Source organism: Haliotis rubra, unplaced genomic scaffold (assembly GCF_003918875.1).
Source record: "Haliotis rubra isolate DU_JTF1 unplaced genomic scaffold, ASM391887v1 Scf475, whole genome shotgun sequence".
Taxonomy (NCBI): Eukaryota; Metazoa; Mollusca; class Gastropoda; order Lepetellida; family Haliotidae; genus Haliotis; species Haliotis rubra.
Window position 1 is genome coordinate 713,924 of NW_025767163.1, and position 16,995 is coordinate 730,918.

The 16,995-nt window shown below is 40.0% G+C and overlaps 2 protein-coding genes across 2 annotated transcripts; both read right to left on the minus strand.

Moving 5' to 3' along the window:
* Positions 1-1,691: 1,691 nt before the first annotated feature.
* LOC124290805 lies at positions 1,692-5,411 on the minus strand. The gene is made up of 4 exons (XM_046727631.1): positions 5,354-5,411; positions 5,089-5,235; positions 3,724-3,944; positions 1,692-1,859 (listed from the first exon to the last, which is right to left on the minus strand). The coding sequence occupies exons 1-4, from the start codon at positions 5,409-5,411 to the stop codon at positions 1,692-1,694; spliced, it is 594 nt and encodes a 197-aa protein (XP_046583587.1).
* Positions 5,320-13,701, minus strand: LOC124290824 (deleted in malignant brain tumors 1 protein-like). The gene is made up of 3 exons (XM_046727653.1): positions 13,601-13,701; positions 6,541-6,828; positions 5,320-6,107 (listed from the first exon to the last, which is right to left on the minus strand). Exons 1-3 carry the CDS (start codon positions 13,665-13,667, stop codon positions 6,040-6,042), a joined length of 423 nt encoding a protein of 140 aa, XP_046583609.1. The 5' UTR covers positions 13,668-13,701; the 3' UTR covers positions 5,320-6,039.
* Positions 13,702-16,995: the final 3,294 nt, after the last annotated feature.

Here is a 16,995-nt window from a genome sequence, read left to right on the forward strand (position 1 = left end):
TCGTTAATCGGATCACCTAAAACCCTGGACGATTAGGTTGGATATACATTCGGCACGTTGCTGTCGGTGTTGTTGGAGTTTCGCTGTATTTGAGTTTTTATGTGTAATGAATGGGACAACTTGTTGTTCTTTGTATGTCCTAAGAACTGAATGTCAACCGTGAACAGAATACAATATTGACAACGAAATTTGATTCCAGTCCGCCATCGTGAACACTTGTTATCGCGTTTCGATAGTCAGTAGTCTATCCTGATGGAATCAGTGATAAAACATCTAAATAGGCTGATGCATTTGATATTCCAAAATCTGAATTAGGATTAGAATGAAGGTCATAGGCTACTAAGAATAATCTGCCAACAAGTGAATTCATATTAAGCCTTGGTGCTGGAGGAGGTTCGTTCCTGTTATTTCCCTAGGCCAGATGTCCGTAATGCGTAATTCCGTCTTGTTTGTTCTGTTTATCATTCTAGGAGTATATACTGGAAAATATGTTTTTTTCACAGATGTTGTCCGACAACCTATTATCAAAACGACGTCACACAAAACAGTCTGTTGTGTCATGAACAATGGATGACGTCATTTCAGTTCTTTGCAACGTTGCGTGCGTGTTGCCATTGATCAATTTGCTGACAGTGAAAACGATGAAATAAATAAACGAATTTTTTTATCAGCATAAAGCAAAATTGTAATACCCAGTGAAAATGTATCGAATATATTTTCACTTATTCCTCATCTGGTTTCAGTCCATTTTCTCTTTAATCACAACTGGTCGAGTGAATCATGTGAAGAATATTCTCAGAGCTTGATCTTCCGTCATATATAACTTGTATTAAAATCACATATTGGGCTTGTTGTGATGTGTACATCTTACATCACTTGAATTATCCAATGGATACTCCACGTTGAGTGACGAAAAGCATCTTGGCATTGGAACTCCATTCATCGATTCATCGATCACACAAAGGCTGTGCCAAAACAAATCATTTCACTCCAGTTCTTTTCACAACCATGTGTTCATTCAGTTTATAATCTAACCTAATTTTTTTGCCATGGCGTACAAAACACGCTTTTGACTTGAAATACAATTACTTGTTTTTCGGTGGTGTTCTCACAAATTGACGCTTAACGTTCCCGAGTGACGTGTACCAACAGGAACATGACATTAGGGGTAACCACACGTTACCGAGTGAAATCAGGCTTGGCTGTGTCATAAGGAAGGGGCATCGATCTCGTTTGAAGTGTAGGGTGGAATCTCATTTTAGTCAATTCTTCACCATTCACGAATATTTCTCCGCGTGAGATTTGACACCTTGTACATCTTGTTGCCCAAAGTTAACCCTTTAATCAGTCAATCAAAATGAATGCCTAGGAATTCTCGGAATGAGTGAGATAATGTGCATCTCCTAACCAGCTGTACACAGTCAGTTCCGAATGTAAATAATATAGGCTGCACATGTATTTCACACACCATGGCAATTCTGAACGCCATTAAGGTACACCCAAATGGAGTACCATCTATGTTGGTCCATTTTGTGTGTCAAATGTCAATTTCCAATTCAATGGGGCCGGGTAAAGAAATATAGCTGAATCTCTCAAGATTGGTAGTGACAGGTCTTCACGTGACACTCGCTTCACAACATTCACACAACGCAGCGGAAGAGTCTTCCTGTTTAAGTACGGGCCCGTCTGTGTCAAACACTACTTTGACTTTCATTCAGGAGCGGTTCCTGCTGTGCAAGAGGCTCTGAAGACAAGTTCGAACTGCTTGATGACCTACGTCCTGAGAGACCCCGGAAGGAAGACACGCGCATGCCCGTACTGGTCGTGGTGAGGTCATTATCAGCCCCCGATGATCCGCTCTGCAAAAACAAAGGAATGGAAGTAAAGAGAGGCAAAACTATGAGAGGGAAGGATGCTCGATGTAGACCTGGTTGCTGATTTAACCCGGTAAATTGAGTTTTGGAACCAAAAGCATACATTAAGCAAACATTAACATACGAAAGCGACAAGGTGCAATCTTTTTCTTGGTTTAAATCTTCCCAACATTAATTTTATTGCCAGACATATTTTATTATTGTGGTGACGGCAACTTAACATTTTGTATGGCATAATTCTACATTGTACATACGCCAGAGTCAAATGCTCTGAGGATAATGATTGAGAAATTTACAATAGCTTAGGCCGTGATACGGATCGTATCAATAAAAGTCTCAGCTTTGTTTTGCATATGCAATATAAAAATGCAAAACATCGTTTCATTGAACGTAAAGGTTCATCATACGACACGCGATGAGGTTTTATCGCGTTGTAAAATAATCGCAAGTCCTTTGAGTACGCTTCTATTTCATTGGAACCCGACCCGTGAAGATCCGGGTTAGTATTGGTCTTCAGCAATCCATGCTTGACTAAGAGGCGACTAATGGGATACGTCAGGCTGGTTGACATGGTTGACACATGCCATCGTATCCCAGTTGTGCTCATAATGTCAACCACTCGATTATTGACAGAGGGCCGCCAAATAGCTGGAATATTGCTGAACAACGGACAATAAATCAAATAACCAACTGAATCCCGTCTATTGCACTGATAATTTCTCAGATTACAAGCATGGGTTGCAAAAGATCATCAAGTGTAAAGTATTCAAATTGGATCGTCGGTGTGGGTATTCCTTTCCGATAGCAAAGGCTGTACACATGCGATAAAAGGTTTTATACAATCCTGTAATGTGGGAATATTCCAAGATGGTAAATGAATATTCCAAGTTGGTAAATAAATATTCCAAGATGGTAAATGAATATTCCAAGATGGTAAATGAATATTCCAAGATGGTAAATGCATATTCCAAGTTGGTAAGTGAATATTCCAAGATGGTACATGAATATTCCAAGTTGATAAATGAATATTCCAAGATGGTAAATGAATATTCCAAGATGGTACAGGACAAATGAAGAATTTATCCCAAGACTACACGCTACAACGAGTTCACTCACGCCATGTGGGCAATACATGAGCCCCACCCACTCAGAACATTGAAATATGCAGTGTACAATGAATGAGATTCACTCGGCTAATTTCGCAACCCCAAGCAACAGTGAAACTGTGATATCGCAATATTACATATTTTCATTAAAAAATCGATTTGATGCGCACATATTGCTGTCTATATATCACACATCACGTTGCATTTATTGCACACGGGCCAATGACCTTTATACAGACATAAATTATTCAATGTTCAATGTTATTGGTGCGTATCTGTGGAAATGTTTTGCCTGCAATTAAACATTATGCTGTTATGATGGCGATCGCGATTTACAACCTTAAACCAGCATCAGGACTTTTAATGGTTGATATGTTACGTTTAGTAATCAATCATGTTGTGTATATTGTGCCCATTTCTCAAAAGATACATCCAAACACACAGAGAAGCGACCAAAAATTATCGTATGAGGCGACTAAATAGATTGAATGCTAAGGAGTGAGTGAGTGAATCTTGTGTCAATATTCAGCGTGACGGGGCGAACGCTTTACCCTATTAGGCTACCTCACCGCCCCGGATGGTAAGACTCAGTAACTTGCGTGTATCGCGATTGCATGGAACGTTGCGCATGATATCTGTGACTGGTTTGTTTGTAAATATTGCTCAATTACTGTCTGTCATCATATGCCTGCAATACATTTGATCGGGGCATTGAACAGCAAACATACACAAGGAGACATTACCTTTGAAAACTTGCGAACCTTTTCTTTACATGCACATCTGATGACTGACGAGACGAGGAGGATGAAGACTGTGACACAGATGACGATGATGAGGACCATGAGGATGGTGCTGGGGCCGCACCAGTCGCTGTAGTCGCCACAGTTGTTGAAGTCGTCACAGTGGAGGCTGGTGTTGATGCAACGTTTGTTGTCACATCTGAACTCGGTAGTGTCACATTTGCCTAAAAGAGTAGTAACAAACTAACTTTACAAAATAAACATTGAAACGTGTATTGTTTACATGTGTGTTGTTTATTGTCAAGCTTAACGATACCGAAGCTTCAAGATGAAGGCATGTAAAATACTCGGGTGTGGACCAGAGAACGCAACACTGCTCGGGACTTGATGACATGCATCAACCAACTCCTGTAAGTCGCCGCAGAAGACCAATTGTAATGTATATTATTGTATCGCAACTACGAAACATACGAGCATGGAGATACAGGTTCCTGGGCATAGACCCATTGTCGTGTCCCTCTCTCCGGACACACGCTCCTTACCTGCTTCATCAGACTACTATTAGTAGTTATAATTATTATTATGATAATCATGTCCTATGTTCCAAGACAAACCACAGCTCACAAGACGAAAAAGATAAAATAAGATGAGGACGTTTTCCAGTGATGACAGAAAACCAAAGAATTTGTGCTCAATGTCCCTGTCAGAAAAACTCCAGATTTGTCGCTGCAACAGCCAGACCGGGATTGAGGTGAGGTAAAATGGGGTTTAACGTTTAAGAATATTTCGCTCATATGACGATGTACATGCGTACCGAGGTTGAGTGCAGTTCAAAATTTAAATAATCTGACAATGCACAAGGTTACAAAATTCAGGTTTGAAACAGGTACTTTTCTAGTGTATGGCGAACATCGTTAGTAAATATTGTTGCGACTGAACTATTTCGATTTGACGTCGTTTCGAGCAGAATTTTAGTCATAAAATGGCGAGTAAACCTGACGTGAGGGACATCCATTAGTCATGCAGGTTCCGGGCGTTTGCTATCTGTACATGGTACAGACAAACCAAGGAAAACAATTAGGGATAATTAGAGATTCGAACCATGATCATGGAATCCTTCCACAAAAATGTTTGCAATACTACTTAGAGGATTATATTGTGAACGGTGGTAATCAGAAGGACTCCAACACACGAAAAGCGGATTCTAACACACTGAAGCGACATAACCTTGGATATCGAATTGTTGTTTGAATGATCGTGATTTGAAGGATTCGCAGACAGGACAAGAGGATCATTCACTTCCAAACAACGTCATTTTATCTTTATCACTAAAAATATACTTTCAATGGCACCGACTGTAAATCTCACCAGTATGGAATGCAGTAAAAATGAGGTCAAATCCTCTGTATTCAATTGTTAAGTCGCTGTGGAACACAAACGTGACGACATCGCCGGTGGTGACAAACGTTGCACGAGGAGTGAGAGACCCACATAATTTGTTTGTTATTGGAGTTTCTGAAGCAAACAAGAGATTTTTCCAAAAGTTACAACGTTTGGAAAAGAAACATGTACAAACACACGCACGCACACGCTGCTCTTCCGCACATTTTGCAGTCATGTAATTACATAGCACCTTGTCCATAAATGTTGTCGCAAAATGTCACGTCCTGTTCTGAAGGGGCCTCTAGCATTGGTTTTCTTATAAGACATAACGCTGAAATAACATCTTGCGTTAATCAGGATTAGGTATAATAATGGTGGTTTTAAGTAAATTTGTCGGATTATTCTGTCTTAGCTTTATGATGAATAATGTCACGTGTCATTCTATCCCTTCCCAATCCTGATAAATTTCCTTTTTACAGTTATAAAACATCATGTGGAGAAATCTGATAGGACTATGTAAGTGCAATGATACTGGACATTTGTGCCCTGCAGTCAGTCGTGATATTGAACGATATGTAGCATGGTTGCTACGAACAATAATATTTTGAACACTCATTGCGTCATTGTTTTTATTGGAAGATAAATAACAGCGACACAAATCAATTCCAAAGTCCATTGTACGGTGGAGTATGTCAAAACAGAGTATTACTCCCGACATACTGATGGGTCAAATTTATGGCATCCAGATGTCGTGCCAAAATATCCTTTTGAACAGTTTACTGATGCCTTGAATGTCGTAACCCTGAATTTGTTTAACCTGGCATTTGTTTTCAGTTGTTGGTAATATTCGTTATTAAATTAAATTCTAAACCATATCAAAGTGGGCGATTGATCAAACCTTTTTTTTTTATCTGATAATGGACATGAATCTGTTATTTAGCTGTTACTGTCTATTAATCGTGGAGAAGTCGACAAAGTGATGTCTCCTACATGTACTACAGCAACTGTGAAAAATATATGTTAGTGAGTTTGGTTTTACGCCGCTTTTAGCAATATTCCAGCAATATCACGGCAGGGGGACACCAGGAATTGAGAAACATATGTCGTCATACTGAACATTGTCAAACAATGAATGATGTCACAATTCGTGATCGTGCAATCCTTAACAGGGATGATGATAAGAATTAACGGCCAGCAGAATGCGAAGTAATACATAGAAATGATGGGTTTCTATCTTGGAAAACTGAAAATTGAAAAAACAGTAATTGAAATATTCATACTGCAATGGAATGTGGATTGAATTTAAAGAAGTGTCACAAACGGAAATGGTTCATTGCAACAACATGTGAAAACCTATTCTGGACTCAACCGTGGTGATAAAGCTGGAATTAAATGAAAAAGTAAAAATGAAAGTAAAACAAGGAACTTCAGACTCACTTGTATATTGCTCAACATATTTGTGATTATCCATAGAAGGACTCTTGTCATCCGGACCATCATAGAGGATCAAGTAATCTGACTCACAGCCCTCCGACATGAACCCTTCGATCTCCATGTCAAGAAACCTGACCATCAGGTGATGGTCAGCAGGTGTCCGGATGGACATCGTGCAAGCCATGTCCTTCCGGTATCGTTCATTCTCGTACGTGAGACGCAGCCTCCCTGCTGAGATTGGACGGTCCATCATATCTAGCACACTCATAGAGCACCATTCTGTCATGTAGTCTGAAATAGAGATAGCCGGGACGTGCCCAACGTTCCATCTGTTAATGCAACAAATATATGTCTAAGCGCCAGCAAATGGTCACTGAAGCCAGCTTGAGTCAATTAGCTCATACTGTCTGGCAGTCCATGTGTTATAAAAGTGTAGTCACTCCCGATTGACCTGTGCTTTCATGTCTTTTCTGTTATCACTAAAACGCCAGACCCGATACATCGTTAATGCAGTTCATGACCGTCTTCGCGAGAAAACAATTAAATCATCTGAAAAAAAGAACTGTTAGCAGTTTGTTTTCGCAGCAATACGCAGAATTACTTTCCATGTTCATGCTCGTGAATCACATTCAACGCGGGGATATGACGCCATTTGGTTATACAATTCATAACAAAAACGTTTTGCTATTATTCCAAGAATAAAGATAGGATGCTTGACCTGACCTGGAACCTGCACCCGCTTGTGACAGTATCCTGTATGAATCATTACAACTTTTCAATTCAAAGATAATATACTCATGACAATAATGGTTGTCACCCCCTTCAATTTGTTTTATTGGAGAGGGGGCGTTATTGGCATGAGTATATTAATGTTATACAAGCAAAGATCGACACTCATTTGTAACTTTCGTCTTACTTCCTGAGGACTGGAAAATATTTAATGTGAACACATTATTTCCCTTCATTAACGAATATATGATCCAGGACTCTTTGGATGTACAATATGAATTATGTGAAAACAATCAAAGAAAACAACTTAACATTGTATAACTAGACTGCAATAAATGCTCTCACTACGTCATGAAGAAATACGCAAATACTTCCATGTCAAATGTGACGGGTCATCATAGTCATCACCAATCCTTGTGTTTGGACAATGCAAGGCGAGTACTATTCCATGACGTTTGCATCACGCACAGAGACATTAAAAGTCTGGAAAAGACAATCCAGTTATCAAGAGCATGCGCATCTATCTATGCAATTGGGATGCGACGTGACCACCCGATACCTTTAGTCAGCGCGTACGACAAATATTGGTTGCTGAAGACCAATTCTAATCTGGATCTTCACGAGTTTCGTTACCGGGATAAACGCCTAAAGCATTGTGCCATTATTCGATAACCATGGTTTGAATTCCAAATTTGTCAAGTTAGTATCACCTATATGTACACACAAATCTGTATTTCAGCGGTGCTCACGCCCACGCACAGGCACACGCACAGAGAGAGAGAGAGAGAGAGAGAGAGAGAGAGAGAGAGAGAGAGAGAGAGAGAGAGAGAGAGAGAGAGAGAGAGAGAGAGAGAAACATCCACCCACACCAAACCGTAATGTGACCGTACCGTTATAAAAGTGTTAATTGGATCCTGCAAATAACTTTGCAACCCCATCGATTTATCTAGGGACCTCCGCAACCTAAATATTGAGCATGAACGCATCTGAAGTTTAAGCATGTGAATACTGCACAATATGATTCTCAATCTCGATTGCTAATCAACTGATGGCCAGAGTCCCATCGACACTACTCGATGGTTGAATTACATGGTTGCACCAACACGCCATTAAGTTTATGAGGATGGACATATCTTCCCCATGAGGACAGTAACACACAAACTCAATATCGTAATGTCTGATGGAGCCGTATAGTTCTGCGGCGGTCGATGCAGTGACTGTGCACATGTGCTTCATATTAACCATATAATGAAACCTGCAGTTTGCAAAGACCCAGTATGTCAATATTCTTTGTATTTGCTCAGACAGATCTAGATTCACGCAAACTCTGTATGGGATTAAACAAGCAGTGAGCTGTTTACACTGTTTGATGTTCAAAGTTGTGAAGTGAGGCTCACTGTATTGTGGCACACTGTGGTTTGAGTGTTGGGCATGGATCGATACTTGAGTTCATTATACCTTTGAAGGGCTTATAGATAAGTACCTTTGCTCTGTGAGCAGCAAACGAAATGGTTAACAACACGTGTGCATACATATGCATGAACATTAATTACGCACCATCTGACCGCAAGGGCAATTTTAACATTTTTGTCCAAGCAGGTGATAATACCCAGTCATGAAATGCACATGCATGTCAAAGACGTGCAAAATCTCAAAAGCTATTGGTGGCAAGCTCACCGCATAGTTGCAGGATGAGCATTACAGTTTTCTGAACTGATTTAAAGCTTGACAGAACTAGCATAAAAAGACTTTCAGAATATGCACGTTATTGACATGCATGATGTAGGGACGTCGGTATTAATTTTAACTTTAACCACACTGATATTAGTCGACTTATAACGAAGCACGTGGCTACCGGTGAAGTATAAGATCGCCCAAGACATGGAAGACCGAGGAAACACAATAACCGTGATGACTGCGTCCTTTCGCTGTTTGGCAAGACGCAATCCCATGTGAAACTGCACTGGCCACTGAGAGGGGACGTCCATCTCTCCACCAGTGCCATCAGTAGGAGGCTGGGGCTGCTGGCCTGAGAGAACGTCGTCCGATCAGACGTCCCTTCCTCACAGATAGGCGCAGTCAGGGACATCTGTCTGTGGTGCAGACGACTTCAGGACATGGCAGTGAGTTCGTTGGCCTATCTTTCACACGTTACTGGCAGTCGTAGTCGCGTACGGAGACGTCGTAAATAGCCATATCACCAGGAAATGGTCCATAGAGCTGAACTATTTAGTGGTGGTTCAGTGATGGTATCGGTTTTTTTCGTATGATCGATCTCATTACAGTATCCGGTACACTTTATGGTCAACGTTACGAACAGGCAATAAAGGGTACCGCCGTACCTGCCACATTGTCATGCCCACCCCTTAGCCAGTCGTCCGATTTTCATGGATGGCAACGGTAGATCTCACCTTTCTCGGAACGTTACCATGGCCCGCAAGGAGCCCCGATATGAACCCGATTGAACATCTTGAACATCAGGTGCAAGATAGAGACCCTCCTATTCAATATCTGCAGGGATTGACAGCGGCACTCCATAAGAAATTTTTTGAGGATTCCGACGCTGAGAATTCAAAGCATGGTCGAGGAGGAGACTGACAGATACTATCCGTGCAAGGGGTCGCCAGAAGTGTTTCACACAATCATAACATTCATTATTTGAGAACTGTGTGACAATCAGATTGGTCGCGTCGCCATGGTGACCATACCTTCGGCAGCGTTGATATGCACGTCTAGTGTATTCCTCTCAGATCAGTAAATTGTTGCCAAATTTCAATGTAAGTTTTGGCTTTGTACTAATCAGAGTAAAACGTGACAATTACCATATAAATACGCGGAATGGGCCGCTGGTTTTCAAAGCACATACATTAACAAGTATAGGTTTCATGCTTGTCACATATAAACAGGACTGCTTGGTTAATGCTCATGTGTATATGTACTCTCACAGGTTTCTAGGTGAAAGGTGTCCCAGAACAACAGGACTGCACTGCATTGGACCTTCAGTTTTTTTACATATCACTGAACGTGTTCCCTGCAAGACACACACAATTTCATGCATTCTTGAGACAACATTCGCAGACAACACCAGTACCATGTATTTGGATCCCCCATGTATGCAATACACACAACAGCTTTTACATGGTGTTGGGGACATACTAAAACTGTAACAAAAGCCCAAATCAATAATGGTTTTTCCATCCCTCCTATCATCGATTGAGGTGAAGCTGTTCAAACATGGATACAGCGTTTGGCAGAGAAATTAATTTTGTTGACCATATTCATGCTCTCGAATATAATTATATAGTTAGTAAGTAGTTGTTATATTGTTGCAATACGTTCATCTTTATATACCACTACGTTACAAGCCATCTGATGTTTTAAATGTGCAGATCAATTTCAAGGGATGTGGGTGGGAGTGGTAGAAATTTGTAAGCAGGTTGCGCTCTTCAAGTCCAGAATGCATAAAGGTATCAATGCATTGCGCATGTTTTTACAAACCATGATCAATAGTTGACATTGTAAATCTAATAAACAGTAAGACATATTCAACACTGCAAACCTTGCCACAAGAACAACCTATTTATGTGAGAAGTATCTGTACGACCACGTCTCACTTAATGTATGATTCTTTACCGATAGTTCTCGTACCTCCATGAGCGCAATTGCTGAACAAACACTTCTGGGAATTGGGGACTCAACTGACTGTCTGTGAAATAGGACAAACAAGCCCACGGACATACATCTGATATCTAGCGTTAAGGATCGATTAAACTAACTGGCTGTCAGCTTTGTTGAAATGGACATCCGGAATGTTATAATGGCGAGGCAATGTAGCGTTGCAATAGGATAAATGCGCCCGAAGCATTATGATCAGAAAATTGCATTGTCTAGAACCTAAATCTAACCAGATAAGATGACCATTACGCGCGCCTCTAGTAGGCTCCTATTGACCTGACAGCGGGGCTTCAAGAAGATTGGCTGACTACGTTTTGTTTTACGCTGATTTGCATTTTGAGCATCATATCAGTTATATTAGGACGTGTCATCTTGATATGGAAGGACAGCAGGTCTGGTGCGGTTGGTCCTGTCCGTCGACCACTTTAATTTGGTGAAACCAAGGAGCATAGAGTGCTGCTGTAATGATCTAAACTGGGATTCGAACCTACAACATACGATTTCTGGCACGACGACCCGTTGCCCTGGTAGCACATGGGCCCATGTTTGTGTGTCGCACATAAATTAGTTATTTTTCTTGCAGATTAAAATTAATCCTTCTTGTAATATTCGCAATTGACATTGTCATCACTGTCACTAGTAATTACGCTTTATTATGTTAAAGACTGCAGTAGAACTGTATCTTAAGTGCATGTCAAATTGACAATGTGTGATCCCTGTAACTTGAGTTATGCTATAAGTTTATAGAATTACTGGGGGTTTCTAAGGTAAATGCCTGATAATGTTGCCCGCAATATTAGAATTACTTCAAGATCACATTCAGAAAATCAGGTGAAAAGGTATTCTTGGGAAAAGGTCAATCAGATATGGAGGGGAAGACAATGAAGGATATTTTGTGTATTGACGTGATTAATTACTAGTTTCAATATTTTGCATATCTTGTATGGTGGTCAAGTTATTTTATATCCCGATTTCAAAAGGATCGCCGTTTTTTGCTCATGAACTTTTTGTTTGCCAAGTTATGATGGTATTTAACCACCTTTTCTCGGCTGAACACTTGAATATGTGAGTCAGTATATTTCCGTTAGGTTAGCCTTGATATCAAACATACCCGTGACGATCCGGTTTAGAGTGAGTGAGTGAGTTAAAATGTATCGTCACATCGGCAATATTTCAGCCATATCGTGACGAGAACAATTAATTTTATACATAGTAATTAATGATAAATTGTAAAAAACCTGTCAACGAAGGACAGTAAAATAACTAGATTATAAAAAATTCGAATTTAAAACTAGTAATTAGATCTAAAACAGTTTAACTATAGATGACAATACAATGCAAAAACAGGCTATATTTTGCTAACAACTGAAGGTAGATCACCATACTAGGGACCATGGGGACTTACAGTACAGTTGCTTCCTGCATGGGCCCTAGCTGGATTTACATCATCCATTCAGCAATTTAGCAATCTTGCCGTATAGTAAAATAACAATTATTCTACGATTAAAAGTGGAATTTTAATTTACTGGGAATGTTTTCGGACTTACGTACCCTCTCAGGAGGACAATAATTTTACAGTACTTTAACCCCTCGAGGATACAGCCACTACCAATCTGAGTTATTAATTCAAACTTCCAATCATAAAAAAACTTACCTATACAAATCATTTAACAAATCTAATTCTTTTAAAAATGCAATAACTAAATGAGAACTGATATTATTAAAACGATCCTTCATAGTTCGTGATTTAGAATAGCTATCCCTTGTGATGGAATATTCAACACAGTCAAGCAATACATGCTTGACCGTGATTCTCTCATCACAAAGGATGCAGAACGGAGGATATTCACCTTTCAATAGGTATTCATGTAGATATCTGGTGTGGCCAAAACGACACCGTCGCATGATGACCTCTTCAAATCTGGACTGACAACTCAAGTAGGTGTAACCAATATAGACTTTTATTTCATGTAATTTATTAATACCCACTTGGGTGTCCCACTTCTTTGGCATCAGATCACGGATATAAGATCTAACAGCAGCTTTGTAATCAGAGAAGTGGCGTCACAGATTTGTTCAGTGCTGCCTTGGCAGCAAGATCGGCCATTGTGTTCCAAGAAATGCCAACGTGGCTGGGTAACCAACAAAAGACGATGTCGCATTGGCCAGTAGCAAGCTCATTATACAATAAAATAATTTCTTATAAAAGTGGATGTTTACAAGAAAGGTTTTTAATAGTCCGAAGACACGAAAGAGAATCGGAAAATATTATGTATTGTTTATATTTACGGTGTTTATTAATATATTTAAGAGCTGTTAATATGGAATTAGCTTCTGCTTTGATCCGGTTTAGAACTGGTCTTCAGAACCCATGCTTGTAGTAAGAGGCGACTAAAGAGACTGGGTGCTCATGCTCGCTGACCTGGCTGACACAAAACATCGTATCCCAATTGCGTAGATCGATGCTGATGATGTTGATCACTAGATTGTCTGGCCCAAACACGCTTATTTATAGACCGCTCAAATAGCTGGAATATTGCTGAGTGCGGCGTTTAACAACAAACCCAACCATATTAAAGTCTGTCTTGTGTTAACTCCAGGATGAGTCAGAGTTAGGAACAAACTACGGAATACCAGTGACTATCGAAACACTACTTACACGTAAGAAGAGGCAGGACAAAGTGGAGATGGACGGAGAGAAGAAGGCAGCTGTGTAGAAACTTCATTGCACTTGTAACAACCGTGCTGACGTTAGTTGAGTCGTGGAGGATTAACACAACTATCGTTCACGCTATATCGCCAGTTGGAAAACATACCTTGTCACAGGGGCTGATGTCGCTTCACTTCTTATTACCAATGTGCTATGTCAAAAAACAAACAAACTATGATCATATAGTGATATGATTGCCGGATCACATACCATCAACGATTGTGTCCTCACACTATGAACTGAAAAGTTATTGCAATGATGGTTTAATTTTCATCATTGGCTTGTGTGTTTCCAAACCTCACGCTATGAACAGTATATTTGAAATGAATTTCTTTGATCTCCAATAGTGCTAGTAGACGCTGAGAGCGGTAACATCTTTGGCAATATTTCATCAAAGGTGTTGTCGTAAAACCCCACACTCTGAATTGATGTTTATAGTGGTTTACATTTGTTCAGCACCGATGTTGTATTCAAACCTCTGACTCCGAGAAGTAATATATGTTATTGGTGGTTCAGTTTTACTCATCGAGTTTTCAAACCATACACTGTGGATGAGCTGTAGGATATGACGCCGGTGTACATGTGGCCATTGTCGAGGTAGTATCCAAATATTAGACGTTGTATCAGCTTCTGGTGAAAGGATTTCAAATGAAATATCATCAAACCCTTGTAATCTCTTGAGACAAAGCCCTGACGTTCCAGCTGTATGATTCAATCCTTATACGAGAAGTGACACCGTGAACTTGTCCTATTCATCAAAACGAACTTTGTCAACATCCCTCATTACCTCAGAATCAGGAAATGTTTATGGTTCTAAAGTAGCTGCGTTGCTGTCGCACACTGGGAAAATAACCATTAACAATTCACTATTTCACATTCTGCCCCACGCTAAAATCGTTCTTGTCGATTTTGCACAGCATGTACCAGACACCATTCGTGAAGAAACAACATTTCGTTTTTTCCATCCCGAAAACCAGTGCAATACGATATTAGTCAGGAGATTTGATCCGCCATCGAATCAAGAACATAGATTTGGTGACATCCATTCCGGAGTGGAATTACCGTGGTCAAAATAACCAAACAAATTGTTTGTGCATCATGCTTCGGGGAATCAATACATGACCTCTTTAGGCAACCTTTATCATGCTGATCATTAATCATTAAAGTTCTCGTTCTCCTTTCTAGCTTATGTACACGTCACAGAAGCATTGTTCCTCACTTTCCGGACAGGCAGTGTATCTTGTAAGCTTTTTCTCCAGCTTTTAATATGTCACTTGCCACACCTGAATTGGTGCACATTTGCACAGTGTTTCCCAGGACATTGGCTAATGATCAGCGTGTGTCATTATATTCATTGCGTCAGTCGTTCCTTGAGAGCACGTTTGTGTGTAAGGTAGTGATCTGGAAATTACATTATTACTCTTCTAGCTCCGGTCTGTGATTCCGTTATTGACTCAGCTTGTAAATGCTTCCAATGAAAAAAATGGGTTGAAGACGCCTTGGAGCTGATGTCTGGAAGAGGCGACTTCAAGCAGGTTCCGTTAATTGTACCTTGTCACCAGTTCTCTGAAAACAAATTCATTTTGTACGGTTAATGTCACTTTTCTAACGCGGAACTAGTGTCTTATATTCACTTTAACTTCGTTTGGTTACAAACGCTCTGAACAAACCCGACTTCATGAAGCTCTTTTTGGGTGTAACATGTCACCAGCTTATCGAACATACAATGATTTGTAAACGTTTTCACTTTAAAACTAGTGCATGATGTCTGAATTTACTTCTCGAAGTGAATGGTGAAGCCAAAGACAGAGCTCTACAGAACACAAGACACAAGTTTTCTCGTTCTTTAATACCATATTAAGTTTACACGTTGTCCTGAAATTACGAGGCAGCAACGAACCCAATCATTAATATCTGTCGTTTTCGTTCCTAAAACAAGTCCAATTGTTCAGACTGTTGCATGCGTTATCTGAATTGAAACGGATGCTTCTGACAGGAAGATTAGGAAAAAAACACTTTTACACATTTCAATCTTATCCTTTTATAAAACCAAACTGACAAAACATACCGTGTGAGCTTTCATCGATCTATCACAAGAAAAATGCCTTTCTTTCTTTAAAAATTGATGATTCGTTTCATATTACCATGTCATTGTGATCTACCAGGCAATGTTCCAGTGGTAACAGCGGTCTTTGAAATCGACGGCGGCCACGGTGACCTGACAGTAATACTCAGAACAAATGAATTTTGTATAGCTCATTATAAATGATTTTGGGGGCCTCTGACTTCCTGAGTCAGTGAGTAGATTTGCGTCTCAGCCATTTTAGAAAATATATAGTACGTGTCCATAGGCCAGAAAGAGAGAGCGAAAATTTGAAAAAGATCGTGGAAAGGTTGGAAGAAAAGGGGTTAAATGTACAATGAGGTCTTGGCAAGTATCCAGTGGTTAGGATTGTGAACCAGCAAACAAGTGGATGATGGTCTATACGAACAAACCAGGGGACAATTATGTGAACATATGAACCAGTGGTTGTTGAAAACACACATTGTGCTAAGAAGGACACCTGTGATTCATCAGTGAATCATAGCGCGAAAAATATATACAACGGGATGATGTTGTGGACGGACATGTAAACGACTGGATAAAAGTGTGAACACATACAGCAGTAGGTGCTAGTATAAACAAAGGATTACAATCACGGTTTTACAATATACCAAAACATGATCTTGACCACCTGTGGTCAGAAACTGCGATGGCTGAGTGGGGTAATCATTGATTTTGTGTACTGGCGATTAGGTGCGTCACTCTGAGAGTGTGGGTTCAAATACCAGATGGAACTCAAAAGCTAAAAACACTAGAATCTCTTTTACCAAAACGTGTAATCCCAAACACATACGTTATAAACAACTTAATTAAATAAATCTAATGTGTAATTTAACATTCAAAACCAACAGCTGACACTGTCGTTTTTAAATGAAAATCCCGGGCATACTTTTAGGCATGTTCAGCGTACTTAAACAATGCGTGAGTTTGGTTTTGTGGCGTGTTTAGCAAACATGCACCCAGAGAAGCGCCAAGGTGTTACACTTCCTACCAATTGGAAATCGAACCCATATCTCTGACGTGCCAATACATATATGTGCATACAATCGCATGGTAGAACCTTGTACGGATGGTAAATTCCTACCCTCCTCCTGCGAATGACAGAAGAAATACAAAATCTTTATCACATATTGTTCAGAATATGACCTTACCATGACATCCTATTGTGCACAATGGAATCTGATTCGGAGGATTTAATGGTTCATTTCTGGTGTTGATGTTATATATTCACAAACGGCAT

Excerpts from the sequence above, each read along its gene's own strand:
- LOC124290824 (XM_046727653.1), bottom strand. The coding sequence starts at position 13,667 with ATGAAGTTTCTACACAGCTGCCTTCTTCTCTCCGTCCATCTCCACTTT. Across the intron at positions 6,829-13,600 it reads TGTCCTGCCTCTTCTTACGT|ACTACATGACAGAATGGTGC; the intron begins GTAAGTAGTGTT and ends TCTCTATTTCAG. Across the intron at positions 6,108-6,540 it reads ATATGTTGAGCAATATACAA|TTGCTGTAGTACATGTAGGA; the intron begins GTGAGTCTGAAG and ends TATTTTTCACAG.
- LOC124290805 (XM_046727631.1), bottom strand. The coding sequence starts at position 5,411 with ATGCTAGAGGCCCCTTCAGAACAGGACGTGACATTTTGCGACAACATT. Across the intron at positions 5,236-5,353 it reads CGACAACATTTATGGACAAG|AAACTCCAATAACAAACAAA; the intron begins GTGCTATGTAAT and ends TGTTTGCTTCAG. Across the intron at positions 3,945-5,088 it reads TTTTACTGCATTCCATACTG|GCAAATGTGACACTACCGAG; the intron begins GTGAGATTTACA and ends CTACTCTTTTAG.